Below are 27975 nucleotides of genomic sequence, written 5' to 3'. Positions count from 1 at the left end.
TTGTTGAATCCTATGCGTTGATTGTTGATGTTAGTGCATGTTTTTTGTTTTAATTTCAGATTTGTTTGATTGTTTTAGATAATTTCTTCCTCTACTCTCTCAAATTTTAGTGCTCGTTGTCCTATCTCTACCGGGCCTACCTCAACACCTAACCCTACACCTAGCACTAACCGTAGTGATGGCTGTCCTGCCCCCAAGCCCACACAAAACAAAAAATCAGTTTCTATTATTTGGTCTCACTTTACCAAATTAGAGGATGGTGACCCCGATAACCCCCAAATAAAGTATAACCACTGTGGTACACCTCGGCCATGCATGCATATCATGTATATGAGGCTATTTAACTATATTACTTAGGGATTAGAGAAGTTACATTTCATCCAGCTGAGATCTCATGTCTTGTTAACATATAGTAAATTGTACCATCAAATCATACACGTGCAAAAACCCAATGCTTTGAGAAAAAAACGACGCCGTCATGCAGGTCATCCAGTTTTCATGTTCTTTTGCCAAAAACGAGACAGAAACAAGGGGAATAACGTTTATATTGGGTAGTGATAGGGTTACTTCCCACCTATTACCCAAGCACATTTCAAAATTTTTTATTTTTTTATTATTTTATTTTAAATATTTTTTTACCATCCTTAATTATTAAGAAAAAATTAAAAAAATATATAATTTTATTAATATTTACTTCCTTAATCATTAAGTAAAATAAAAAATTAAAAAAAAAATCAAATACAATTTGAGTAGTAAATGGGTAATAATAGGGTAATAACCCTATCATTATTCAAGTTTATATACTGCACGCTACACAGTTGTAATGATATACTGCACGCTACACAGTTGTAATGATAATAAGTACAGGAGGAGGCTAGACTGAAGGCTGAGAAAAAAGAGAAGAGAAGAGAAGAGATACAGCACTGTTATGATACACAAGGCTCGCCCTTATACATGGGCTATGCCTATTTTTCATTCATATCAATAAAACTTACTTATAAAAAAGAAATGATACACAAGGCCCACTATAATCTTGTGGTTTAAAAGAACAAAGAATACATACAGTACGTATTCGTGTTTGAGAGTTTGATATCTATAAAATGAAAGTGAGGCTTATAACCTTAAGATCCCTCAGCTTTTGACTACCTCAAAAGAAGATGAAAGAATTCTAAAGAGCCCATCTGGGTTATCCGTATGTACCTGTTAACATACAAGTAGTGTGATCAGTACCAAGAATATATTGCAAATCAAGCACTTAAAAATGTAATCCATTACTCCTGAAATTGTTACACTCGCCCAACCCTGCCAAGATAGTATGATTGGTAAGGCAGCAATCACGAGCTGACTAGAATATGCATTTATTCTCTTGATGGCCATTGATCTGTATCTACTTATTTTGCTTTTGCAAAAACTGGTGGATGATTAACAGCTCGCAAAATCTCATGCTTGTGATCCTCAGCACAAATTTCTACTTTCCCAATCAAGTGTAATAAAATTAACTGATGTATTACATCAAGGTTTCCCAAGGTAATATGTTTCCCAAGAGATTAAATCGATTAAGAGATGAAGATCAACATGAACATTATGTTCCAGTCGACACTACTTTCAATTCAATGGAATGGGGTATGTTTTGAGAGTCTGCCACAAGAGGGCGTCCAGGTGAGTTGTCAGATTCATCTGATTCTTCAAGTCTTATAATTTTGCCTTGTTTTATGGTGTATTTTGACATGATTGTCACCCCGTATCAATCTCTCTCCTGGTTCTTTTGTCTGTCAAAACATTGACCAGCAGAAATGACAAGATGCTTAGACAAATCACGTGCCACATTGAAAGAAAATTAAAGATATAATTTTTTTTATAAGTAAAATTAAAGATATAAATTTACAGATTTAAAATAAGTAAAAGAAAAAAAACCCTACTCTTTGCTGAACACCTTATCCTCTTATATGTTTTGTTATCTACTCATTTTGATTGGTAAGTCACTCACAAGTCACACCTGGTGGTTTCTCAAACTATGACTACATATATCTATTCTTAAAAGGGGAAGAAGGTGCTTACAGTCCTGTCATCTAATAGTTTGATCTTTGTTCTAAAGTCTGATTTTCATTTTCTTTCTTTTACATCAATGGATGTTAGATTGATGCACACCAAAAAGAGCTCTGTGACCACTACAAACAGACAGGAATAGAAACGAGACCAACCTGAGGATTCATGACATGCAAGTAACTTCTTCATGAAAGTTTACACAAGATATATGAGCTATAGAACACGTGTTGGGTGCAGCTTTTTCAATGGCCATCTTAAACTTTGAGATGGAAGTATCCCTTAAATTCTCAATGGGGGAGTAAGACTAATATTGTTCATGAGTTTAAAGGGATAGAAGAGGGAATAGAACTATGTGCACAAAAGCAAACATACCCAATGGCCAGCATCTTCAAGGACATGCATTTCAACTCCACCTCCCTCATCAGCAGCAAGTTCCTCAGCAGCATGAATTCTCTGGAGATCTTCAAGAGCCCACCTGTGTAAGCTTCTTTCAGCTTTCAAAAAATTAATGTGCACACCTCGAGGCACCTCTTCAACAATTTTCCTACAATCAATCAAAGATTAAAAAAGAAAGGCTCATTGCAGGCTCAAAATTTAAATATTTTCCAAAGGGTGAAATAACGTTGTCTTCTGCCTTTACCGCTTTAAATTTAAAGATCTTAGAAATAAAATAATTCAGAGGTCCAAAGTGGTGTGTATATTGACTCATCAAATTGGAACCAATTGTTATATTTGTGGAAAAGTACCTTGAAGCTGATGGTATGGACAGAGATTAAACATATGGGAAGCAGCAACAGTTAATGTTTGTATCTAAGGGGCAAATTCAAAGTTCATATGGTCCATGATATTAGGAAAGTAACAAGGAATTTTTTTTTTATAAGTAGGAAAGTAACAAGGAATTGATACCATAAATTTGTTTCTTCATAGGACTGATACATTTCAGCTATTCCCTTGAGGTCAAACACCCACGAGAAAGTTGATGACGATGGACCAAGAGAGTTTGTTGGTCGAAGGTTGGTTACCACCCACTGCATATGAAAAAAGAAGCAAGATATTATTTATTCAGGCATTAAAAGTACACCCAAAAGCAACCAAAAAAAAAAAAAAAGAGACACATCAGGAACTAAATAATAGATGCAAATGTAATTAGTTTTCTTTTAAATACTCCTACAAATATTGGCATGTTGTAACAATTTAAATATCATCTGAAAATGAAGACTTGCATTTTGGAAAAACGTGATTGACCTGAAAATGAATAAATAAATACAAAACATCTCCATCAACATGAGCTGTACCCTATATGATACTTTGATGCATTCGAATATGAGTCTAAACCCTTTAAATTTATAAAAAATTAAGAAAGAAAAATAAGTAAAAATGTATCTGTAACATAGGTGTTACTCCTGGACACATCGAATACACCTCAAAGGCTCAAACATTGGAATTACAACTTTTTCTTGATTATTAGTAGAATAGGAAACAACTGAAAGAAATATCGTAAGGGTTTATGAGTATGAAATACATTAAGACCATTTTGATGTGAATGATGCCTTCTTTCTAGATAAGTTTGTCTGCAATTTGGATGCTTGCACAACAAAATCAGTTAAAGTTACAACTAAAAAAATGAAGAAGAAAAGTCTCAATATTCATTATGGGATTGACCATTGTCACTCAATATCCAGCATCTCTACAGTAGATTGGAAATGAAGAAGCAAATAATATCGGCTAGCACCAAAGGTCAACTTAGCATACAACAAAGCTGTCCAAGTAATTGATTTGAAATAAAGGATGTTTAATCGATGAATCACAGGCTTCTAATGCCCAACCTTTAAGTTGACATACTTCAGATGTGAATTCATAACATCAGAAATGATGTTTCATGTATACCTGTGCCACATCTTTGGAAAACCCTTCTTGAATGAGAGCGTTCAAAATATTCCGCTTTGAGGAGACCTTCATTTAAGAAATACAACAACAAAATTAGAATCACCCTTACACATAAGGAAAAGAAGAATATTATAGGTGGGTTGGAGCCACTGTGCGGTGAAGTGACAACAGTTTCTTGATGAAAGAATACCGAGATTTTCGATGACCAGGTTAGATATTTAAAGAGATGAAAAGGCTAGCTAAGCCTCTTACTGCCACCCTGCTCATTCCTATAAGCACGAGCCAATGTAACTGCACTACATCTTTTAATTGAAGCCAAGATGACTCAACTCAATTAAGTTTTAATCCCGATTAAATTGAGAGCAGCTATAGATTCTTATTAATAACACATGGTCGGCCGCAAGTATCATTTTCAGCTATTCTATCCGAAAACATATTATCTATGACATCTCATCTTGAGAGATCCTTATTCACTACTACAAATGCTACTATATGACTCCTAATTTTTGTTTTCACTTCATCAATTTGATAGAAATTGATTTATCTTAACCATACACTAGCCAGTTCTCTGTTGAATCACTCAGTCTTATATTTATACTCCTAGCCATTATATGTACCATCTCCATCAATTCCTTGTTGCCACATTCCAAGTTGCTGTGCAAAACCTATTCAAATGGATGAGGAGACCAGCTTCTTTGCCCACACCTGATTGAAGTGTGGAAACCCTAGACACTTCTCACTACATCCAGGTGCACACAAAAACCAGCAAGCATGGATCTGAAACCCCCAACTCAATCAACAAGCAGGCAAGGTGCAGATATAATATCAAGAAACACAATGTAACCCATACCCAACTGTATGCAAGTCTTGATCGTGAAATTCAAGCAAAGACAGCGAAAGCAACAATACAATAGATGTATCAGAAGGATGCATGACATCCAAAAGAGAAATCAATAATTGGTTAAATTCGCACCTCCTTCGGCAAGGTACTCAAGAAAGATATCAGTTCTGCTGGATGGTCCTCTCCATCTCCACCAGGTCTAACCTTTCCAGGAGTAGCATCTAGAACCCAAACCTATTGAAGTGGAAAAGGAAGATAATGTAAACCAGAAATAGAAGGAAAAAATAATAGACATGAATTAAAATGTCAAAAATAAAGCCATGAGTGATTAGCACGAACAGTCAGTTTCCTAAAAGTAAAGCCAAGAGTCATGGATCAAATGTACAAAATAATTTCAAGTTTAAAATTATTTTGTTCGAACATTATTTTTGTGGGCCATAGTTGTAGATTTTAATGGCCTTGGTCTTCAAGACTTTCTTGTTCCTTTTCTTCTTCCTAGATAGGTGTTACCTTGTGTATACCATCTTGTGCACTTAGGCTAAGCCTATTCTTATTAATGCAATCGCTTACTTATCATTTTTTTTTTTTATAAGTAAAAATATTATATATCAAAAAGGAATAACCAAGTACACTAATGTATACAAGAAAACACTTTGCCCATTGACCCCAATGACCCAAAAAACCCGTGAAAAACAACCCAAAATACACTAAGCCCAACCCTAACCTCTTGTTTCCCATAGAACTAAAATGCTACCCGAAAAACCAACCCCAACCTCTTATTTCCTCCTTTAGAACTAAAACTTCACAATGCCCTCCCTTTGGCCTTCCCTCTATTTGAGCTACCACCCTTAGCGTTGTAGTTGATTGTGCAATGAAGATGCTGTAACTCCCTGCTTTTCTTGAAACTTGATTTGGTTTCAAGCACGTGGCTTGCCTCAATCGCAGCGATCAGTTATTTAAATTGGTCTTCATATCCTCCATGTGAAATTCACACAAATTGCTGAATCTCGCTAACTTTAGGCAGAATCCAATCTGCCATTGGGGGAAGAGGGACCAAGGGAGCAACATTATCCCCAGACACAGTATCCAACTGTACTCCCGCCACTGGACATTCCTCTATACAAGGCACCAACACCAAGCTCATTGGTTCTCCAGCAACTCCATCGGTTCTCTCCAATGGTTTCAGGCCCATTGGAGATTCTGGGGTGACAACAAGTTCCTTCACCTCTGGGGTGGTATCGGATTCTACATCTCTTTCAGACCTCAACAGTACACCATTTTTGTTCAACTCCGACGAGGGAGCCATAGTTTCGTTCAACTCCGACAGTACACATTATCAAAAAAATAATAATTTCAAGTTTAAAATAACCTTTGCACCTTCGAATCAATGTTTCAATAAAATGTGAATTAAAATATAAGCCAAAATTTTCTTGACTTAATGACTTTCTAAGTTCCATAAAATTCCACAAATTTTTGTTTTCAAAATAAATAATGGTTCAACTCCCTTATCACATCTAGTAAACAGAGAGCTTACTCTAACTGGTCGTGCAAGAGGTTTTGCAGCTTGTTCCACCATGCTCAATGCCACTGCATAGAAAATTAAAGCACAATTATAAAGAGGAAGAACATATTTGATTAAATGATCATGTATTATTCTTCTCAGGCTAAGCTATATTATGTGTTAATACTAATGAAGGTACCTTTTCCTCCAAAGCTGTGCCCAACTAGAACTCGGGGGGTTATTTTTAGCTGTCCAACCTAGCCAAAAAGATGAAGAAAAAAAATCAATACAAACATCTATTAGTGATGAGTGCTCATAACTATCATGAGAATATAAGGAGCTTATGTATATTATCATTAAGATAGTACATTTAATCACCATGCCCCATCAAACCACCAGCCATTTTACTAAAAGAAGAAGATAACCCCTAAGATAAAGAGGATGGAACCAGATTCTTGTCCTCATAGATCATTTCAAAATATGAGATGACAATCAAAAACAAAGAAAAACATGCATGTCTCCACACATATGTTGCTCATGGAACCTTTGAACAATTACATTTAGTATTGCTGCAAACAATAGAAAATTAAGGTGTCGAAAATTCTAATATGCCCAAGCAACTTGATAGTAGTCACTAGTGCCACACCATGAGTAGCAATGCCAATATTGAGAATTTGAGGGCGTATCAGATTTCTGATCTAGCTAATGCACAAAATTGAAGATATTGTCTTTCAAAGAAATGATATCCAATAGTGAAATAAGTACTCACTAGCTTTAAGACATCAAGAGCAGTGGAGGCAACAGTATGTGGACCCCTCTTCTTAATTGATGTAGAATCACCATGACACCGTAGGTCAACTAAAAGAAACTGTCCTCAAAAACATGAGGAAAAAAATAAGATTCCCACCGATGTCCATTTTTCATAAATAAGTCAAGATTTTATTGATAATCAAAGAGTGTTATCCATGTACACAGGAAGTATATTAAATAAAAAAAACTAGTAAAAACACAAGTTATTCTAGTAGAAATTATGAAAAATGGATCGTGAACAGAGAAAAATGACTAAATAAATCTTCCTAGAGATTACAGTAAAAACATTGTATTTCACGTGACAAACTTGAACACCCTACAAGCTTGACAAGGTATTTACATGTTCCAACCATAATCCATGTTTTATGCGAACCAGTACAAATTCACAGAAAAGTACCTGCCATGTTGGAAATTCTTGGGCCAACCTCCGTGCAAAGGTACCTGTAATATTGGCCATTAACAAATTCATACCAAAACTCTTTATGTACAAGAAGAAACTAACAGAATGCGTAAGAAAGATGCAGAGGAAAAAAGAGACCCTTTCCTCCACCAACGAAAAAACAAAGCAAACATGACACCCAAACCAAGTTGTTGACACTGATAAAATATTATAAGCAAACATGTTCGTTTTATTTCTTCCAGTTTTGGAATAAATTTAAGTGGAGACTTTAAATCAGCTATAGCTGATATGAAGTACAAAGTACTGACCCCAGTTCTTCCTGCTACCTAAAATGCCATGCAGAAAAACGGCTGTTGGTGGATCCGGTAATGAGCTATCCACAACAGAACTCCATCTTACCTGCAAAGCAAGACATTTTAGACACAAAATTACACCTATTGGAAAAAGAACTAAGTATACACGCGCGCGTGCACACACACACCCATCTCCCTAAACAAAGATCTATAGCAATAGTATAAGAACTAGCACACATATTTTGGGTAGATTAAAGAATATGTGATATTGTAACAATATCATATAAAGCATTACAGAATAAGCAAGACTTACAAGTGCTCCTTGAACGAGATCATAAGCCTGCAAAGAAGAAACATTATAAATGTCAGCCAGATAAGTTAAGCCATTGGAAAAATATATGTTAGAAACTTGAGTACTTCTAAAGCTATTGGCCACATATTACAAAATAACATTAGCAAGCATCAAGCTTTGCCATGGCCTGCACCTGAGAACGCCATATTTAAACTAATTTTGCAAGTCCAAAAGGCAATTCAGTTAGACAGTTACCAAGATTTCAGAATGCTTGGCGACATTTCCTCTACGAGCAAGCCTCTCGTCTACTAATGTCATACGTATACTTGGATCTTTAATTGCCCCGCGGGAGTGATGGAGAGCTAACCGAGAGATGCGAAATGTATCATTCTACAATATGCAGTAAAAATCATAAATTTAAATAACAGTTATCAAATAACTTACAATAGCGTATCATCCTTTCATATAATATAGCCAAAGCCAATAGTTATCGAACTACTTATAAATTACAAGGCATATGTTAGCAAAGGCCATACTGGAACTTTTATAGCACAGCAGTATCGATTTAAATCGTTGTTAAATTTAACACAAAAGCCCATAGATCACATGCAGTAAAAAGGTGCTTGATTATAACATAGCTGTCCAAAAACAATATACGCTCCTCCAAGCCATAGCAAGAACGTGCTTCACAAGAATATTTTCTTCAAACGGAAAATAACATCATTCGTGACCTGTATTCTATCAGAAATTGGGAAATCCTTCAAGAAAAGCTTATAATGCTGAAAAAACACACCTCAAAACGCCTCGAAGCCCAAGCCGTGGCCCTCCAATGGATCCCGGCAGTCGAACGGAGCATCGAATTACTCCCTACAAAACTGACCGATCTCCCGCCGTAACAGCACGGCGAGAAATTCGAAACCGCCGACATTTCAAGCGCCGACGTTTTGCGGGAACCGTAGGATCTTCGAAAAGAAAAAAAGAATTAGATCCAAAGGAGAACTCGCGTTTTGAGAAAAAGAAAGAGAAAGGTAGGAGATTTTGGAAGAGAAAGAATGCGCAGGATGTTGAAAGAATAGGAAGGCGGAGACACCAAAGGGAAGGGAGAGAGTGTTGCTTCAGTGGTCTCAGACTCTCAGGGCCTCTCTTCCCTTTGCCCCTCGAGGACGGTTGGAAAAAGGAACGTCTCGTCCTACTTTGTGGTCGGTGGAACTCACCGTGGAAGCCTCCGTCCACACTGAAATGACAAAACTACCCCGCACGTAAACTGTCTGGCACGTGACCCGTACGTGTCTGCACTAGCTTTCCTACTTAGTAATTCTTAGGAAAAATATTTATATCAGCCTACTATTTATATCAGTCTCAACATACTTAGTGTATTGAGTGAAAAAAAAAAATTTGAAATCATGGTGTGTGGAGAGTGTAGACCGATGTATAGTATATCTCGAATTCTTATTGCAGTCCACGAGTATGGACTGCTTTGGAGGCCTAAATAAAACACATTTATTGATGAAACGGAGCGTTTCTCGTAGCAGAACCAAGGAAGTGAAGTTCCTTCATTCCTCAATAAAATCCAGAGTAGAGCAACGTCGCCCTCGCAGCTCCCTCGGCCCATTGATGTCGCCTTCCCCTTCCTCAAGAGAGGACCCAGTCTGCCCATGCGTGTCTTTCTCTCTTTCTCTCTCTCTATGTAGGCTGTAAGGTGTACATATAAGCTTCTATTTTTTCTTCTTTTCTATTGTAATTGATGCCTGGTCATTATGAGAAGATGTAAGATTTGTCGGGGGCGATCAATTTGATATTCTGAAGGGGCGATTACAATCAAAAGAAAGTTTACACGATATTGTTGATATAATCTTACATCTGCACAATTTGTCGATCAATTTGTTGGGTTATTACAAATCTGTGAATGGGTTCCATGGTGTTGTTTTAAATTTGTTGGGTTATTACTCTTCTATTTTTGTTCGTTGTTTTAAAGGACAGTGTGCACTCTACTTGTTTGTAAAAATCTATGAACGGGTTCTATGGTGATTTTCTAACTTTCCTGCTCATGTCTTGAGAGTGCTTGCTGAAGGGCCCGCCCAATGGAGAAGGAAGAGACCATGGCTTCTCATTAATTGTTCAACAATTTATATATTTTTTCTAAGACAATAATCCAAATTTAAAAGTAAGTTTTCTCAACAATTTATTTATAACTTTTCTCAATCTAAAACACTGCAAATATGTATAATGATACCTGGATTAAGAAATAAAAAGCTACACAAATCTTCAGGAATAGATGACCAATATGTTAAGATGTCAAATACCAGTCCAAGTAGACAGAATAACCATGAATGAATGCATGTCAAGAAAAGATTACTCATAAATACTTATAAAAAAAAAAAAGAAAGAACAGATAATCTTTATAAAATATAGCAGAAACAACATGTCCATATTAGTAGAATGGGTGATTGTTGATGTAAATGAGTCATTTACAATTAAAAAAAGGATAGATAATTCATTGGCTTACAGTAGAGGAGATTGGTCATTAAATACACTTAAAAATAACAAAGCCCCCTTTTTCATTGGCTTACAGTGGAGGAGATTGATGCTTAGCAAAAAATGCACTCATCCCGTGTTTTGGAGACGACGAAAATTTGTTAGAAAATAAAGAAAAACAACTTAAGCTTTGTATATAGCAGTGGAGGACCCAGAGGCCAGATGCACGGCAGTTTGTAGATGCCCAGACGCACAGCACAGAGAGGGAGAGGGAAAGTTTAATGAAATGGGTGTGCATATCTGAGCTACCACGGCCCTTTTTATTGGTGAAGAATACTGACAATACCCTCAGCCAACATGTGATGAAGATAGTATATTCATAAGTCCATCAACCAAGATATGCTTGGCTGATGATATGGCAAAATAACAAATTATTAACTCAATGAAATAGGGCATTTGGTCTAGTGGTATGATTCTCGCTTTGGGTGCGAGAGGTCCCGAGTTCGATTCTCGGAATGCCCCCCAACTGTAGGATATTTTTTATATTCACTTCTTAGCTTAATGGATGCAACCTTCGCAAAAAAATTATAATATTTATCTAGGTCGGTGGAAAATTCAATCTGCAAGTACAACATTCATCTCAACCACGTAAAGAGGAAAATTGAATAAACGTACCAAAATTTAAGGGAGGCCATGCCCACAATTGATCGTTTACTTGAGACTTTTTTCTTCAGAAGGGGCAGAACTATACAATTGAACCTACATTTTGATATGCACGTTAAATAATAAATCACGTCTTATACTAAAGATGAAGCAAGAAATAATAGATTGATGGCTTCTATCATAGCCGGTCCGCCAGCTGAGGAAATTTCTGCAGAAGCCAAGTTACACCTCTGATTGCAACCTGTAATCGCAGAAGAATTTGTTTAGAAGGATAAAATTTATGCACAAGCATAATAACTAAATCAATAAATCACCCATATTACATTTCGACCTCTTAATTTTAAAGTTTATTTTATATATCGATTGGTTGCCAAAGAAGGCCTTAGAAATTTGAAATATAACAAATCGACACCTTGCATTAAAAATGGGCTTATCAGCAGATATATGCGAATATATCAAGGGTGGCATACAGATACTGGAAGGAAGTATTTGTCAGTAGAGTCAATCTTGAAATTCATGCAATCTCAACACCTGCTCAGTGGAGTCGAGCAAAAGAGCTGAAAAATACCAAAGCATACTCAAGTTTTTTCTTTCTTGTTTTTGAGTCTCTATCTGACAACAATGGTACAACTTGGCATCTAAAGGACAAAATATGTGTTTATGTGTGGGGTAATTTACTTACCAAAGCCGTCTCCCCAGGTTTGATTGCAGGTTCTACACTATCCCGCCCATATCTGCTTTTCCCAAAAGAAAAAACATTAGTGTTCCAATAAAATATAAACATTCTTTGTAGATTGCTTGCATGGTACAAAGAAGTTATTAGCACCTTTCAACTAATGCAACTTGTATATTCAAGAAAGAAATTGGTAGATTATGGTGCCAGTTTCTTATTGAAACATATTGTGTGGATTAGCGATGTCATTGCTTGATGGAGTGTTCAAATTCCCAACAAAATGTCAGCATATAAGCTTCATAACAGAACTAAACGTTGGTTATTTTTCTTTTCGTTTTCGTATTTCATTTTCTTAGGAGGCACCAAAAGTCAAAAGTAATGAGGGACAAAGTGGAGGGGAATATTGTTCAGTAAGCTTGTAGTGCCACCCTGACCATAGTTTCAATTTTTCACTCAAAGAAGATATTTCCACCCTTGAAACTGAAATGTAAGACCATAATATAAGAAGTGTGCCCTGAACAGGGAAAAAAACATGGCTGCAAATGGCCAACAGAGATCATAATCCACTTTGATTTCTGATTACAAACCAGTTCAATTAAAAACTGTTTAACTAGAGAAGTTTTCTTGATCGACTGAATTTTCAATCACATTTATTCTTGAAGAAAAGAGCTATTATGCTATACTGTAACGGCACCACAGCATCCAAACAAGATAAGTGGTGGAATGGCAATTTACTCAAACATGCTTAAGTTGCAAAGGAAAGCAGAGATTACATGACAAAATGAGCTTGAGACTATACATACATGTCAACTTCTAATTTCAACGTAAAAAAACCGCACTTACACTATTCGTCTCTTTTTATCCACGACCTCCAACCGATAAAAACTGCATCCTTTGCTAAAAGGAAAGGGCCTCTTCTTCCAATCTGAAGTTCTCTCATACATTAGTCACGCTGAAAAAGTCTAAAACATTCAAATAATACTTTATATATGGAATTGAAGAGGGTATACTTAGGCTTGTTTGGAAATAGATCCATCCCAAAATTCTTATCTCATCCTATCTCCTTCCCTAACATAATTCAAATACAAACATTTTCAAATTAATTATTACAACTTTTTCAAATTAATCATTACAACTTTCCCAAACTTTCAAAAAAAAAAAAAAAAATTCAATTTTTTCAAATCTCCAAACAAAAATAATATTATAAAACTATATACCCAAACAATATTTTGATTTTATAATACTTTTTTATTCAAATTTTTCTTACATTTCTCAAAATCCAAAAAAATATTCAAACCAAACTATTTCACTAATATTCACAAATTATCTTATTACTATTTACAAAATTATCGTGTCATTTCACTCCGGAGCCCTTAAAAGCATATATGGAATAGTTTGAAAACATACCTAAATGCCATGTGACCCCAACTGCTGAGGAGTCCTCAATAGACAAATCATCAATAACGAATTGGAGGTCTATGCTGATAGAATCAATGAACTTTTTGAAGAACTGCAGAACTTCCTAAAAAGATAAACTCATAATCATTATTTCTAGATCCTAGTAATTATTTTTAATATTTTCCATAAGAGTGGTAGAAGATTCTCAGAAGTTGTACTAGTTTGTAACTTTGTGTATAATCTGACAAGTTAATATTAAGAGTCAGTTACTCTGTCGGCCAACCTGCTCTACTTTACAACTTATTGTTTTTTAATTTTTTTATTCACATTTATTTAATAGATTTAAATATTTATAAAAAATAAAAAATATATAAAAATATATTTAAAATTACTTTTTTAATAACTAAGTAAAAAAAAATAATTTCACCGAGCGGTACATTTAAACGGTATGTTACGGGCGGCAAAGTAACATTTTTGGTATTGCATCCAAACTAGACAGAATAAGGGTGAGTTTGGATCCCAAACTCATCTCAACTCGTCTTAATTCATTATTATAATTTTTTCAAATTCTAATACAAAATATTATAAACAATTTAATTTTTTCAAATTTTAAAATAATAATAAATTAAAAAATAATATTCTAACAATATTTTATCATCTCAACTCACTTTAACATCCAAACACATCTTAATAGTTTGGATTCCGAAATGAATTGAAATAGTTTGTAAATAATAAAATAAAAATTAAATTATTTATTATATTTTATATAGTAATTTAAAAAAATTATTTTAATATTTAAAAAGATTGAATTATTTATTATATTTTATATAAAAATTTAATAAAATTATAATAAAATGAGATGATTGATGTCCGTTTTGAATTCAAATGAGGCAAGTTGGGGGCAGAACAAGGTACCGTACCTTGCGACTGACGAAAGGACGAGGAAAGATAAGGTCCTCGTAGACGCAATTGTCGGCAATGAGGTCCTCCACAGAGGCCAAATCGCGGGCGTTAATCGCCGCGTAGAAGTTCCTCACAACGTCCGCAGCAGAATCTATAACATCCTCGTCATCGGCATCGGTTGATGTTTTCGTCGGAGCTGAAGCAACAGCAACCGTGGGATCGTCGGAAGATGAGACCCTAAGGAAGGTGAGAGGGACCCATCTTCTTGTTTTTCCAGTACCTCTGGTGCTAGAAGAAGTTGAAGAAATGAAATTAGGGCTGGATTTGTCGGGGTAGTAATGCAAAGGAGGTGAAGGAAAAATGCGAGAGAGAGCAGAGCTCATGAGCACGGGCATGGTGGCGGGATTGTTGGTTGCTATTCAAGCACGTCATCCATATTATATGCACACATATCGTAAACCAATTATTATGGGTCGCTGTGTTGAACAAATATAAAATAAGATAATTTCTAAGAGAAAAAATGAGGCGGACTCAAATGTGGGTCGGATAACAATATCAGGCCTATCATTACGGGCCGACTTTTGGGTGCATTCATTTATTATTGGAACTTAGATGGCCCATTAAGTTTTTATTTTGACATTTATACAGATTAATCGTTTTGAAGATGCTCTTTACGAGCGCTGATCACCAGCTTGGACTCCGAGCACCAATAATGCATGATCTGTTAACCCCACCACCTACACTTTCCTCTCTTATCGGCACATTTGTTCGTACCGTACATCCTAAGCCACATGCACCCCATATACGTATAAACTGGCTTGAAAGAAAACGACTTGATACGCACAAAACTCGTAAACTAGTACACATCTTGCGGCTCAGTCGGACATATACTAAACCCGTTTGATGAATGTTCTAGCTAGACTCCAAGAGTTTTTTTTTCCTGTAACGATTGCTTAATTAGAGGCAATGTGATGTCGGGTAAGCGGCGGTATGGTGATTTGCTTTCGACTCGTACACATGATGCCGGAATTGGGTTCCGATTGAATGTTTAGGTTTTCTCTAATGTCATCAAGAGTGCCTAGCTTGCGGCGCCACTAGTTCAGTTTGGCGGTGTTTAAAGACTGATCTTGCCCTTTTGATAAGAATGGTTTTGTTGATAGTTCAGTACTTCTGCACTTTTGATTGATATGTACTTTGAAAAAAATTATCAGAGAGATCATATTGTGGTGTGACGAGTGGTGAAAGCTGGTTTTGCTCACAATATGAGAAGAATGGTAGATAAATGGGTCATGAGGCTAAATATGATCAGATGTAAATGCAAGAGTTTGACTAGGATTAAGTCACTAAGTTGATAAATTTGGATACGATTATGTGATTAAAATGATAATTAAACTTCATTTTATGTTGGGATTTATATTTTGGATGAATGTAAAATAATTTGAATTTATCTAAAGTTGTTTTGATCTTATCTAGAGGTTGTTAGGAATTGTTTTAGATAAGTCAAAAATGTAAAAGTCGAGTTCCAAGATATATATCTTATTTAGAAAAGAGTTTGAATGTGAAACTGCCAATGCTGAGAAGAAAAGTATCAGGCGCTAGCAAGCGATCAACAAAGTTTTACTGTGACTTGAAAACTGCTACCATAAATCTATTTAAATTGTCCTAATAGCTATGAACTGTAGAGATTCAGGTTTAGATATTTTTTTTAGAGCAATTTTCAGTGCATATTTTGATGAAAAAATTCTTTGACAATTTTTCAAGAATTTTCATATTATTTCTCTCAAAGAATGTAATCGTTGATCCAATATTGATATTGAGTGATCGTGATTCAACTATTGAAGTTTCAGGAGAAAAGCCATTTTTTTGGTTGCGTGAGTGACCCTATGCTTAGACATGTGATGCATTTAGACAAGTACCTTGATTCAATTAATTTTAAAATTTTTGAAATTTGTTTTTGGGCTAAATTTTAATTTTTTTTTATTAACTCTGAGTTTTTTTTTCCTCTTATCGTTGATTTATTATTTTTGGCATTTTTTTTTTTTGATATACAAGTGTTTTTCTGCATAAAGACATGTTTCATATGAGGTCTAGGAGTTGTGTTTTTGAATGTCTGTTTTATTGGGTTTGAGAGTTTAAGTCCTAGTGAGACTCTGAGCCGTGGGCTTGTGCATGGCATGTTAAGTCACTAAGTGATTTAGGTTACTTAGTGCCTACTTAGACACTCACCCCCCCCCCCTCCCTCGATATTTCCTACATCACTCACTCACGACACTATCACATCTTCGTGCCCTAGCCGGCCACCTCTTCCTACACCTCTAGTGTTCTAGAGTATTTAGGTACTTACAACTCGTATAGATTTTTTCGTCACTACAAATATAAGTCACCGTATGTGTTCTCCTCATCCATTTTCTCTTCTTTTCACTTTTAGGGATTGAAGCACACCCATATTTAGGAAATTTTGACATTTGCTTTGATTTATGATTTGAGACTTGGCCGCTTGGGTTGTGATTTGTGCCGATTGTGATTGGGGTTGTGTTGTCGATGTATTTAGGAGGAATTTTTGGTGTGTTCATAGATATTACACTTCGGTTTTAATGCTATACCCACCAAGTATTTGTTTTTTTATTTTTATTTTTTGTCTCAACTCTCAACTAAGTTGTCTCATTCATATGTTCATTGATTGACATGCATTCATCTTTATACATCAGGCTTATCTAAATAAATGGTTGAGTTGAGATTAGAGGGTATTTTAACTATGTCAAATCAAAGTTTTTCTTTGTATCCTCATCTTGGCACAAATAAGCTTGATATTTATTTTGCTAATTCTGATGATGATGAGGTTTGAGCCTTGTCAGATAAGTGACTAAGTTAATAAATTTGGATAGGATTAGGTGATTAAGATGATAGACTTCATCTTATGTTGGGATTTATATTTTGGATGAATGTAAAATAAATTGAGTTTATCTAAAGTTGTTTTGATCTTATCTAGAGGTTGTCAGGAAGTGTTTTAGATAAGTCAAAAGTGTACAAGTGGAGTTCCAAGAGATAAATCTTATCCAGATAAGAATTTGAATGTGAAGCTGTCAATGCTGAGAAGATAAGTATCAGGCGCCAACAAGCTGTCAGCAGAATCCGTCAACAGAGTTTCATTGTGACTTGGAAACTGCTACTAGAAATCTATTAAAATTGTCCTACTAGCTATGAACTGTAGAGATTCAGTTCTGAATATTTTTTGGAGTACTTTCCAATACACATTTTGGTGAGAAAACTCTTTGAGAATTTTCAAGAATTTTTATATTGTTTCTGATATCAAAGTGTGTGATTATTGATCTAAGATTGATATTGAGTGATCTAAAATGTATTTTTAATTACTTTTATACTTATAAATAATTTTTAAATCAAATAAATGTAGTTTTTTTTTTAAGTGAAAAGAGGCTGGGCGGATTGGGAATCCGCCCTGCCAACCGGGGCAGGATACCCCGCCCCAACATCCAAAAGGCGGGGGACGGGGGTGAAAACTAATATTTTGAATACCGTACTGGACGTCGTATCGGTCAAGGCACTGGAACGAAATATTTCCGTACCGGTACCGTTTCGAGATAGCGTTTTGAGATAACGTTTCGGAATAGTCGATATATAAATAAATTATATATATAAATATATATAAAAATTATATTCCAAAATAATAGTCTATATAAAAATAAATTATATATAAATACATATATATAAAAATTATAAATAGTCTAATCTGAATTAGGGGTTAAAAAATAAGTTTGTATTTTGAAAAAAAAAAAAAAAAACATAGGCCGAAATATCGGCCGGTATCGACCGAAATATTGGCCTGTACTGGCCGAAATATAGGCCGGTACAGGCTGAAATTTAGTCCTGGCCGGTATTTTAGCCGGTACGGAACATATATAGTATCTGTACCAGCCGGACGACCGAAACGAAAAATTTCGATCATACCTACCGGTACGGTACAAAATTTAAAACACTGATGAAAACCCCACCCCTACCCCATGCGGGGCGAGCTGCGGGGAAGGGGTGCCCCGCCCCGTAAGAGGCGGTAGCACCCCTACTAATGAATTGGTAGGACATTATACCTATTACAATACTGAGATACTTGAGTAGGTAATTTCATGAGGTGCAGAGACATGTATGAATCTACAATTAGGACAAGAATCATGAGTGTCTCCCCACACATATCATCATGTGGATCGTGGAACCTTCAAATTAACAATTGAAAGTGATCAATGTAAATCTGACACTCCATCTCCGCAACAATGCATCTATCTAATCTGAAGATCAACATTATTCTGAAATCATTGGACTTCTCATATACGTACCCGTTTTGGCCACATTGATCGAGGAGTCTCATGAAATGTTTGTACATATATATGAAGAGTTCTTGATCCTCATTGCAACAAAGAGCAAGGCATTAATGTACGTAAGTGCAGATGTATTAATCTGTTAACGTGATGTATCTCATTCTTTTGATCGTTATAATTTGTCTGTTGATCTGGTGATGAGTAAGAAAATTGGAATTGATCAAATACTAATTAACGTCCATGCTGATGATGCACTATCGTTTTTGTTTTATTCATCAATGACCATATTAACATACATGCATTTGTCTTATAGACGATACTTACCTTTGGAGATTCTAATTAAAAAGATTTAACCAAACAGTTCTAGACCGAAACATCACGCGCGAGTAGTATCGGTCAAAATAACTTAAAGAAGTCGAACCGGCCACGCAAAACAAAGTAAACTAAACATTTTTTTTATAATAAAAAAAAGTGTGTTAGGTATATCGGTTAACTTTTCCGGTTAAAAAAAAAAAAAAATCAAGATAGCCTAATAATTAAAAAGTAATGATAAATACATAACACTTTACATAATATTTTTTACAATATATGTTATAAATTAATAAGAATATTTTTATAAAATGATGTTAATTTTATAAAAATATTTATTTTTTAAAAATATTATTGTGTAAAGTATTATATAAAGTGTTGTGTATTGATATTTTTTATAATTAAAATAGTGAAATGACCATAATCGGGCTTGACCCTACACTTGTTACTCAATCGACAAGGTCGGTGGATGGTCGGGTGGGGAAAAAAGTTGGCGTTATTGACCCAGCCAAGGTCAAGTATTGTCGGGCCACAGTCAAATAGTAGAATCTGCCAACCGCACCGGCATTCGTACTCTCAAGCTAGCACAACAACATCCTGAGTATAGCGCAGATCATTGATGGCCGGACAGTTGCCAATGGCCCATTGGCGAATTGATCCAAGTCAAAAGTAATTAAATGAAGGTCGTTTCTCGGCATATTATATCCAAGTACTGTTAGATCTTTGTTTAATTGGTCAAATGAGAAAATGTACGTACATGACCTGATCTAATTTATATATATGATCAGTCGCAGCTGTTTCCGGTCTTTTTCTCCTTTCTTTTTTTTTTTTTTTTTAATGTTTATGTTGTTGGTTTTATTACATATTCTAATGAATTAAGGTTTGAATAGGACATATATGACACGAAATTAGACCTCTTTTCCCATTCACATTAAGGTTGCATTCGGTTCTCAAATTCAATTGAGCTCAACTGAATTTAGTCTAATTTTAAACTGAATCTAACATCTAAACATCTAATTTTCAAATATTAAACTCATTCCACTCAAAACTTTCTTACACGTGGGATCTATAACATTTTTCTATTTAAAATATTTTTATACATGAGACTCACAACCTTTTCTAATTTTTCATAAAAAGTACTAAATTCATCTTAACATCCAAATACATTTTAAATTCAGTTTAGATAAACTTCACATAACTCTCTCTACTATTCAACTCATTACTATTCATAAAAAAACTCAATTTAGTTAAACTCAATATCCAAACGCAACCTAAGTGGATCCGAACAATGTCGTTCCTTATAAAGTCCTAAACCTATTAGGTAGGTTATAAGAATTAGATTAATAAATAATTTTATGCAAAACATTGGGCGGCATGATCAAGTAGTACGTACCGCGTCTTAGCATCTTTTTTATATATGCTTATTGATTAAAGAAGATATTGTCGGTGGACAAAAAGGTTTTGCTCTTCATTCAGTGAATGATGACTGTATAATTGACTTGTAATTAGATCGTGTGATTAGGAACACAATTTATAAGTCAGATTTCACTGAAAATCAAACCACTTGATTGGGATCTTGGGTCTCCTTTTTTCTTTCTTTCTTTCCTGAGGATTCAATCAAGTGTCGGTAGACAGTAGTATATAAGTCCACCTTCTAATTAGCTTTAAGACAAAATCTAATCAAATATGCTTGCTTTTTACTTGTTCAACTGATTCGGTAATAAGAAGGCATATGCTATATAATTGGATCGTTAGAATTATTACAAAAAAAATATTTATTTGTAACTAGTTAATTCTAACGAAATGACTATTTATAACTAAAATTTATTGTAAATAATCTTTTAATTACAATAAATTAATCACAAAATCTCGTTTTTCTTACAGTGAATCTAGTTAGAATATTCCTAGAAAAACCACATGTAATTTATACAAGTACTAGCTAGCTAGTATATGAAAACTGATATATATTCAGATCCATCTCACAAGTATATATAGTACATGAGAATTTGTGTCGTCAAAATTACTCGATTTTTCTATGAAAAAAGGAAAACAGCTTGATCAAGACAATATATGGATGGATATAAAGGCCAGCTTTATGATGCGCATGCATGTGGGTCAAACAGAGGCGTGAGTCCCTGGTGATCAACGCGGAGATCGATCGTTATCTATATATGGATACAGAGATCAGAAAGAGCTAGCACGCACTCAAATCAAAAGAAGTTCAAGCGAAATATCGATGGCTATGTTGATTATAAACATTTACTTTAAGGTGGTTGAACCTTAGCTTACCCTTTTTCTATTGTAGATCGGATAGTTGAAGCTTAACATGATCCAGCTGTTCCCAAACTTTGAGCTACAAAGCTTCTTTATTAGCATTAAAATTTAAAAATTAAAAAAAAAAAATCGTCTTGATCTCCTAACCAAAAATAGCATGGGCGCGGAGGGAGGCTAGGCTCCTTGCAGGCCGATATATATGCTACGTACCGATCGGCTACGTACACGAGCCATGCATATATAATCAACAGTACTACATGTAGATATCTTCATATCTTAAAGTGGCGTAATTATACTAGATAAAAGCTAAAATAAACTATAAAACTTAATAAATAAATAAATAAAAGGAGGTTAATCCAGTGTATTTCACATTATTATCACGTATTTAATAATATATTTATACCTAATTGAGGAAAATATTAATATTTTGTATATATACAAACTATAATTTTTTTAGGTTTCGAAGTCATGTACGTATATATGTAATTAAACTATATATAGATTTCAATATATATATATATATATATATATATTTATCCAGCTCAGTTAAGATGTATATATGTAATTAATTTACTTGCATATAAGTAAATTAATTACCGTGCATAGCCGAGGCCAGTAATATTATATATGTCTGATCGATCGAGTGGACCAAAAAATCATAGATTTTGATTTCATCATGCATGCATCATTGATCGATCACTCGCCAATAGATTACGTGTCTATATAAATATATTATATTATTGTCCTACAGCACAATATTTCTAATTAAATGGCCAATTTAATTGAGATCATCATGATGATCATTAGAAACGTCTTTAGTCTTTGTGAATCAGAAGTACTGGAAACTTTTGGTTTCCTATCTAGCTACATGTTTTTTTAGAGTACGTAACAATTAATATGTCGTTTCTATCTAGGTAGGGAAACTAAAAGAAAAAGATGTGCGGTGTACGTTCAATTAGCTATATAGGTTTGCGGCTAAGATCAATTAAACCTTCTAATTTGTTTCATTCGGCCTTGAGGGTACGAACTAGTAATTTGTCCGCTACCTTTATGATTGAGCTTCGTTTTGATCTCATGATCCTTTACCAAACGCAACAAACTAATTAAGGAATTCTCTCTTTCAATCAACGTCAAATTACGAATTTGGCCGGGTCCTAAAAATATAGGATAATATTATAAATATGGTAAGTCTAGTACTTAAGCATTTGATGATCAGAAGCCTTATTTTGGGAAGGTTCGATCTTAATTAAAATGTAGGTGCATGGGAGAATAATCCATATATATTAATGCATGATCAGTTGATATGATCAAATACTGCATGATGTGTTTTTATTTGCGCTACTTTATGACTTTGACTTTTTGAGCGATTGAAATTTGATCGGCTGGGAAGGGAAGATTATTTTTTTAGTTCTTTTCTTTTGTTTTATGGTTTTTCTGGCAATGAAAATACGTAAATTTTTGTGTCTTTAAAAAAAAATAACTTTTATAATTTGACCTTTTGCACGGTTTTCATGGCCGGGGAGGCTAGCAATAGTTAGCTAGGGTGCTGATCTCGATCTATATATCAATAAGCAAGAGAAAATATATATATATATATAATATATACATATATATATATACGTATTAATACTGTATATATAAGATCATTGTTCTATGTCAGTTTTGGATATTCTCATGTTCATTAAAAAAAATACATGACATGATGATCAATCGTCCACAACAAAAGTAGAGTAATTAATAGCTTGCATGGAGCTAGTATGCTATATTATATATATACTATCTGAATTCGTGTACTACTTCACAAATGTCTCTATTAATTCACACCTTCAAAGAATCTGCGGGAAAGCATGATTGAAACTCAGAATCCGTAATTCAAGCGGATGATCACTCTATATTAATTGTTTGGTCGGCTGTCATGACTCGCACTCAGCTCACTTTTTTTCCAACTTCCTGAATCCTGATGCCATTGAAATATTGTCGACTACGTACCCCTCTTTAATTAATGTCTATTTGGTAATTGCCATTGGGTCGTCACAGTACTACTACTGTATGGATACATGGACACACACACACACAAATAAAATGACCAGAATTTTCGATATTCTATATATATTAAATGGATATTATCAATTTGAAATGAGATATAGATGATTACATTCTATTTATGACAATAAGCTAGTGGGTGGTCCAGTGGACCACTAGTTCTGAAAGAAAACAACGCAAATGAACCAGCTTGACTCCAAAACGTACATTACAATGGTATAATGATCTCTAGGATGATCTAAGATTCATCCACAAAGGTGGGATTCGTGGGTCCAAATAATTCCATGCCACCTGCAGTGAAACCGCGTTCTAAACAGGAAACACAATGCTCTTGATCTATTTATGATCTATTTGGGAGGCCCATTAACTTTGGCCCCCACAAAATTTTTCCAATTTCCAAATGAGCATTCAAATTGAATGCTAGCTCTTAGCATGTCATCAAGGGCCCCTCCAAGAAATTTTTAAAACTAAAATATCTTTCCTTTGAATTTTCTCTTGGGTTCAAGCAAGAGCTTGAAAAAGGATTATATTATTAATGTAAACATGCACATCTTTTTCGGTTGTGCAGCTACGTGGAAGTTCACTTGAACCCATATTTACTCTCCACGTTTCGATCAAATCACATGATATTTCCACATCTATAAAAACGTATCACTGGATCGCACTGTCACCATTGCATCCGCTTGAAACACCAACACATATTGCCACAGTTACATTAACTCGATCCGTGCATTATGGGAGAACCAAACATAAGCAGCAGCACTATTAGTTCTGCCTCTTCTAGCTACAGAGGAGTCCGCAAGAGAAAATGGGGGAAGTGGGTGTCTGAAATTCGCGAGCCTGGCAAGAAAACCAGAATTTGGTTAGGGAGCTTTGAGACACCTGAAATGGCTGCTGCAGCATATGATGTGGCTGCGTTTCACTTCAGAGGACGTGAGGCACGGCTCAATTTTCCTGAATTGGTCAATAGTCTTCCACGCCCAGCAAGCTCAGATGCGGAAGACATTCGCATGACAGCACACGAAGCGGCCCTGAGGCTAAAGGGCCCAGCTTCGGGAAGAGCTCACCATCATCATGAGCTGGTCGGAGGGCCAAGCTTGAATGTAGCACCGGTCACGGTGAGGCTCTCGCCAAGCCAAATTCAGACCATTAACGAGTTCCCGTTGGACTCGCCCAAGATGTGGATGCAAATGGCGGTGGAAGACTCCATCCCTGCATTCTCCAATGAAATTGAGGATAATGAATGGGAAGATACGCAAAACGATTCTCTTTGGGACCCTTAATTAGGTAACATTTACCAGTATTAATTTTTTAGTAGTTACGTACATAGAATGAATTAGCACTCTATAATATATTATATATCTTAATATTTGTAATATTATATATATATATATATATATTATATCTTGGCTTATTTTAAACCTCTATGACCAGGAGCTAGCTAGGGACACTGTTTCACTCACCAAACAGTGTTTACTTAGTAATAGAAGATTGACCAAGAATAAAATAAAACAAAAACAAAAAGGACAACCGTTCATGAGCTTGCTTATTAATATAGGTGTATGTATATACGTATGTATATATATATATTTGAATTTGGCAAATTAGAGAGCTAGGGCTTTCAAGGGCATTCATGTACTTGTACGTAGCGGATTTTCACAAGGATTAAATTACTGTTTTATGGAATAGCACTAGTACCAGAAGGCCGCCATTCTGTATTCTTTTAGAGATCAGATCTAGTCGATAGGGCAATATTGGGTCCCTTTTGACATCAGAGGATCGATCGAGCTGGCTTTCTTTATTGCTTGAGAAGTGTTTTAATTTTAGTGGATGAACATAAATTACTGTACGTGTTGTATCATGAGAGGGCCACAATCGTCTCATCACGTATTAATTTGCTGCTTTTTTTTTTTTCAATTTATTCGATGTATTGTAAGGGTCATGTGGCAGTACTGTAACATGAGCTTAATTATTTTATTAATATTTTGATATAATAGATTGATCAGTACTTGGATTGTCATTCAAATGAAGTTCCTTAATATATATCTGATTCTTATCCACTTTTCCTGATCATTAATTATTCTGGATTTATATGTCATTTTTGGTGGGACTAATCTTTCTGCTAGCTTAAGAATGTAGCTTTCTAGCTTGTACCATGCACAAAGTGCACATGCATGTCTATATAAACGGCTGTCGTTTCATGAGGAAGATGTTGAAGGGCCCGCGGGGTAGGTAATTAATGGGTTATGATCTTAACGTACCACATGCATATTCGAAGATGCTATTATATGTATATTAAAATCATGATGAGTCTTTCATACCAAACGATGTGATTTCACGTCGACGGATGACATGCATGACGTTGAGACTAAACATAAAAGACATATAGATCATGTACATGACTTGAGGATAAACAGCAAAATTACGAGACTAGACGTACATTAAAACGACAAAATTCCTTTGAGGATAAACAACATAAAGGCGTACGTGTCCCTCAGAACTGGTAAAGAGTACAAATTAAGAAGCCTTATATACAAAACGATCTACTTGGAAATGTGGTTATGAATGATCGGTCGCTTTCTGTCAAAGACATGACGTTTACGTTAATTAAACTAGAGAAACAGAAGGTTACTAGCAGTTATGGCTCAATGCACGATCGATGAAGGCTATATCATCATGTCCTCGATCGTTTTCGTCGTCCTTAATCTGGCTGAAGTTCAATCTTTTGTAGTTCTTAGAAAAGGGTACTGAATCTGAAAACCATTTCAATTTCAACGTTAAGGTCAGTCGATGCTTAATTTTCAAATTCATTCTTCTTAATTAATCCAAATCCGAGAAAATAAGTGTTAACGTTGATAAACGACTTTAGATGTTGTACAACATATACCAGTCAGAGCCGGCTCAATGGTAAGGCCATTGTTAAGGCCCCCATCCCATATAAGACCCTAAAAAATAAAAGTGATGTGTTTTTTTTTTTTAATTGTTTTTTAAATATAGACCATTTCATTAAATTAAATTTTAAATATTTTTTATATTTTTCAATGTGTGCAATGCCCCATAATACTAACCTTAATATTTAATACAATAAATTATTTATATTTTTAAATAACTTTTTTAAGATTTTACTAAATTGAGGTACAAAATTTACATTGAGGCGGAGACCTCGTTTTAAGTTGTTGTATTAAATATAAATTCAAAAGATATTTTAATATTTTAATTAAAATCTTTTTATTGAAAATTTTGAAAATATTCCATATAGTAATTTATATTTTATCGTATTATAATTACGAATAATTAACTTAAATTTCGTCTTAAATCTCAATTCAATATCTATTAGTGATCATTTGACCAATTGGTACCAATTAATAGACTCACACTTACACACACACCCATATATATATATATATATATATATATATATCGATCCTCTCAATAAAGAAAATACTTGAAGGAGTAGAGAAAGAGCATAGAGAATCAACAACGCCCAACACGTCATAGTTTGTAGTTATGTTTTTATGATTTTCAATCTATTAATTTAATAGATCAGTTTATCCAGGCTGGTTCCAACCTCCAAGGCAAGCAAATGTCATAGTGATCTTTGGTGTCGTAGTTATACATACATGGACCATCGAATCTAACCTTCTAAAGGCAATTACTGCATAGAGGATGGTCTCCTCAAATTATATGTAGATATCGAACCAGATCGGAGCCACTTAAAACCAAAAAAGTATTCATGTGTACTCCCCCAAAAATCTGGTCTAAAGTAAAGAAGCCATGTGGGTACTTGATTACATATGCATGCATGCACACCCAGATCATCCTCCGCTGATTTGCAATGAACTGATCTAAGATATTCCAATCCCTGACCTAAACCGTTGTAGATTTCGATACGTACTCGTTTACGCTCGAAGATACTAGATCGGTCTTGCATCAAGATTATGCCTCATCGATCGATCATTGTCTGTCCTGCAACATTAATACCAAATAGAGTCACAAGCAGCACAAGGAACCTTAGTAACAATACGTTTTTAGTACTGAATAATGAACTCATCATGTTTTCTGTTTGTAATCTATAATTGGTGGGTAAAGATTGCGGTTCTGTGTGCATTTCATCTTATAAGGGCAGTAGTACTTATAATACATACATCTCACAATATCCATTGTGCATTAATTTGGCAGTCTGATCATTCTTATCTGCCCATTTGGTTGGTTTTGATTCAGAAGGGGAAAAATACTTATAACTCGTTATATATATACCATATGCATATATAGTGTTATTATAAGATTATATAGGAATATATATATATATGATCCCTATGCAAATATGAAAAATTTTATTCTCAAATTGGTGCATAGAGTACAGTTAGTAAAGTGCTTACATAATATAGTTTAATTTAAAAAATAAATTTAAAATTTGAATCTTAGAAATCAAATCTCACCATTAATTAAATAATTTGAATGCATGGTGTGCACTACATTTTACATATTGTGTTACTGACTTAAGAATAAAATAACTCATCAGCAAAAATAGCCAATTCTCGCAAATCGCTTTTATATATTGCTAGCCAATATTACTTGCTCACGATCATTGTACATTTTAATTTTTTGAAATTGGGAAAAGAAAACAATTAATGGCTTACACAATTGGCATAACCGTCGCTTATAATAAGAAGGTATTAGAATGCGTGTTAGTAACCGTCGAAACGGCTGAATGGACAGTAATGATCGAAAGTCTAGAATTTTTACGAGAAGGAGCGGTGTTTAATTATTGGGCTTATTTTTAATTTTTTGATTAAATTTTTTGGGCTTTTTTACAATTCTTGAAACATAGTTTGGAGA

General features: G+C 34.7%; 3 protein-coding genes and 1 non-coding gene across 4 annotated transcripts; 2 read left to right on the top strand and 2 right to left on the bottom strand.

Annotated features, from left to right (window-relative positions):
- Positions 1 to 926: 926 nt before the first annotated feature.
- LOC109012341 (protein ABHD11) lies at positions 927 to 9282 on the bottom strand. Its single transcript, XM_035688911.1, has 13 exons — positions 8864 to 9282; positions 8326 to 8460; positions 8092 to 8118; positions 7794 to 7884; positions 7483 to 7526; positions 7045 to 7143; positions 6475 to 6532; positions 6309 to 6361; positions 4907 to 5008; positions 3934 to 3999; positions 2953 to 3074; positions 2419 to 2590; positions 927 to 1200 (listed from the first exon to the last, which is right to left on the bottom strand). Exons 1-13 carry the CDS (start codon positions 8996 to 8998, stop codon positions 1132 to 1134), a joined length of 1173 nt encoding a protein of 390 aa, XP_035544804.1. The 5' UTR covers positions 8999 to 9282; the 3' UTR covers positions 927 to 1131.
- Positions 9283 to 10995: 1713 nt separating this feature from the next.
- Positions 10996 to 11067, top strand: TRNAP-UGG. Its single transcript has one exon. It is a non-coding gene; the product is annotated as a tRNA-Pro (tRNA).
- A 99-nt stretch (positions 11068 to 11166) lies between these two features.
- On the bottom strand, positions 11167 to 14662 carry LOC109012342. The gene is made up of 5 exons (XM_018993922.2): positions 14200 to 14662; positions 13289 to 13403; positions 12725 to 12806; positions 11891 to 11942; positions 11167 to 11449 (listed from the first exon to the last, which is right to left on the bottom strand). The coding sequence occupies exons 1-5, from the start codon at positions 14575 to 14577 to the stop codon at positions 11387 to 11389; spliced, it is 690 nt and encodes a 229-aa protein (XP_018849467.1). The 5' UTR covers positions 14578 to 14662; the 3' UTR covers positions 11167 to 11386.
- A 9169-nt stretch (positions 14663 to 23831) lies between these two features.
- Positions 23832 to 24419, top strand: LOC109012360 (ethylene-responsive transcription factor ERF021-like). Its single transcript, XM_018993947.2, has one exon. The coding sequence runs from the start codon at positions 23871 to 23873 to the stop codon at positions 24417 to 24419; it is 549 nt and encodes a 182-aa protein (XP_018849492.1). The 5' UTR covers positions 23832 to 23870.
- The last annotated feature ends 3556 nt before the right edge of the window (positions 24420 to 27975 follow it).

Source organism: Juglans regia, chromosome 1 (genome assembly GCF_001411555.2).
Source record: "Juglans regia cultivar Chandler chromosome 1, Walnut 2.0, whole genome shotgun sequence".
Taxonomy (NCBI): domain Eukaryota; kingdom Viridiplantae; phylum Streptophyta; class Magnoliopsida; order Fagales; family Juglandaceae; genus Juglans; species Juglans regia.
The sequence above is the reverse complement of the archived record's forward strand: the minus strand, read 5'-3'. Positions and strand labels throughout refer to the sequence as shown.

Excerpts from the sequence above, each read along its gene's own strand:
- LOC109012341 (XM_035688911.1), bottom strand. The coding sequence starts at position 8,998 with ATGTCGGCGGTTTCGAATTTCTCGCCGTGCTGTTACGGCGGGAGATCG. Across the intron at positions 7,527-7,793 it reads AGGTAGCAGGAAGAACTGGG|GTACCTTTGCACGGAGGTTG; the intron begins GTCAGTACTTTG and ends CCAATATTACAG. Across the intron at positions 6,362-6,474 it reads GCACAGCTTTGGAGGAAAAG|TGGCATTGAGCATGGTGGAA; the intron begins GTACCTTCATTA and ends TTTTCTATGCAG.
- LOC109012342 (XM_018993922.2), bottom strand. The coding sequence starts at position 14,577 with ATGCCCGTGCTCATGAGCTCTGCTCTCTCTCGCATTTTTCCTTCACCT. Across the intron at positions 13,404-14,199 it reads GTCCTTTCGTCAGTCGCAAG|GAAGTTCTGCAGTTCTTCAA; the intron begins GTACGGTACCTT and ends TTATCTTTTTAG. Across the intron at positions 12,807-13,288 it reads TGGGGTCACATGGCATTTAG|ATTGGAAGAAGAGGCCCTTT; the intron begins GTATGTTTTCAA and ends AGAGAACTTCAG.
- LOC109012360 (XM_018993947.2), top strand. The coding sequence starts at position 23,871 with ATGGGAGAACCAAACATAAGCAGCAGCACTATTAGTTCTGCCTCTTCT.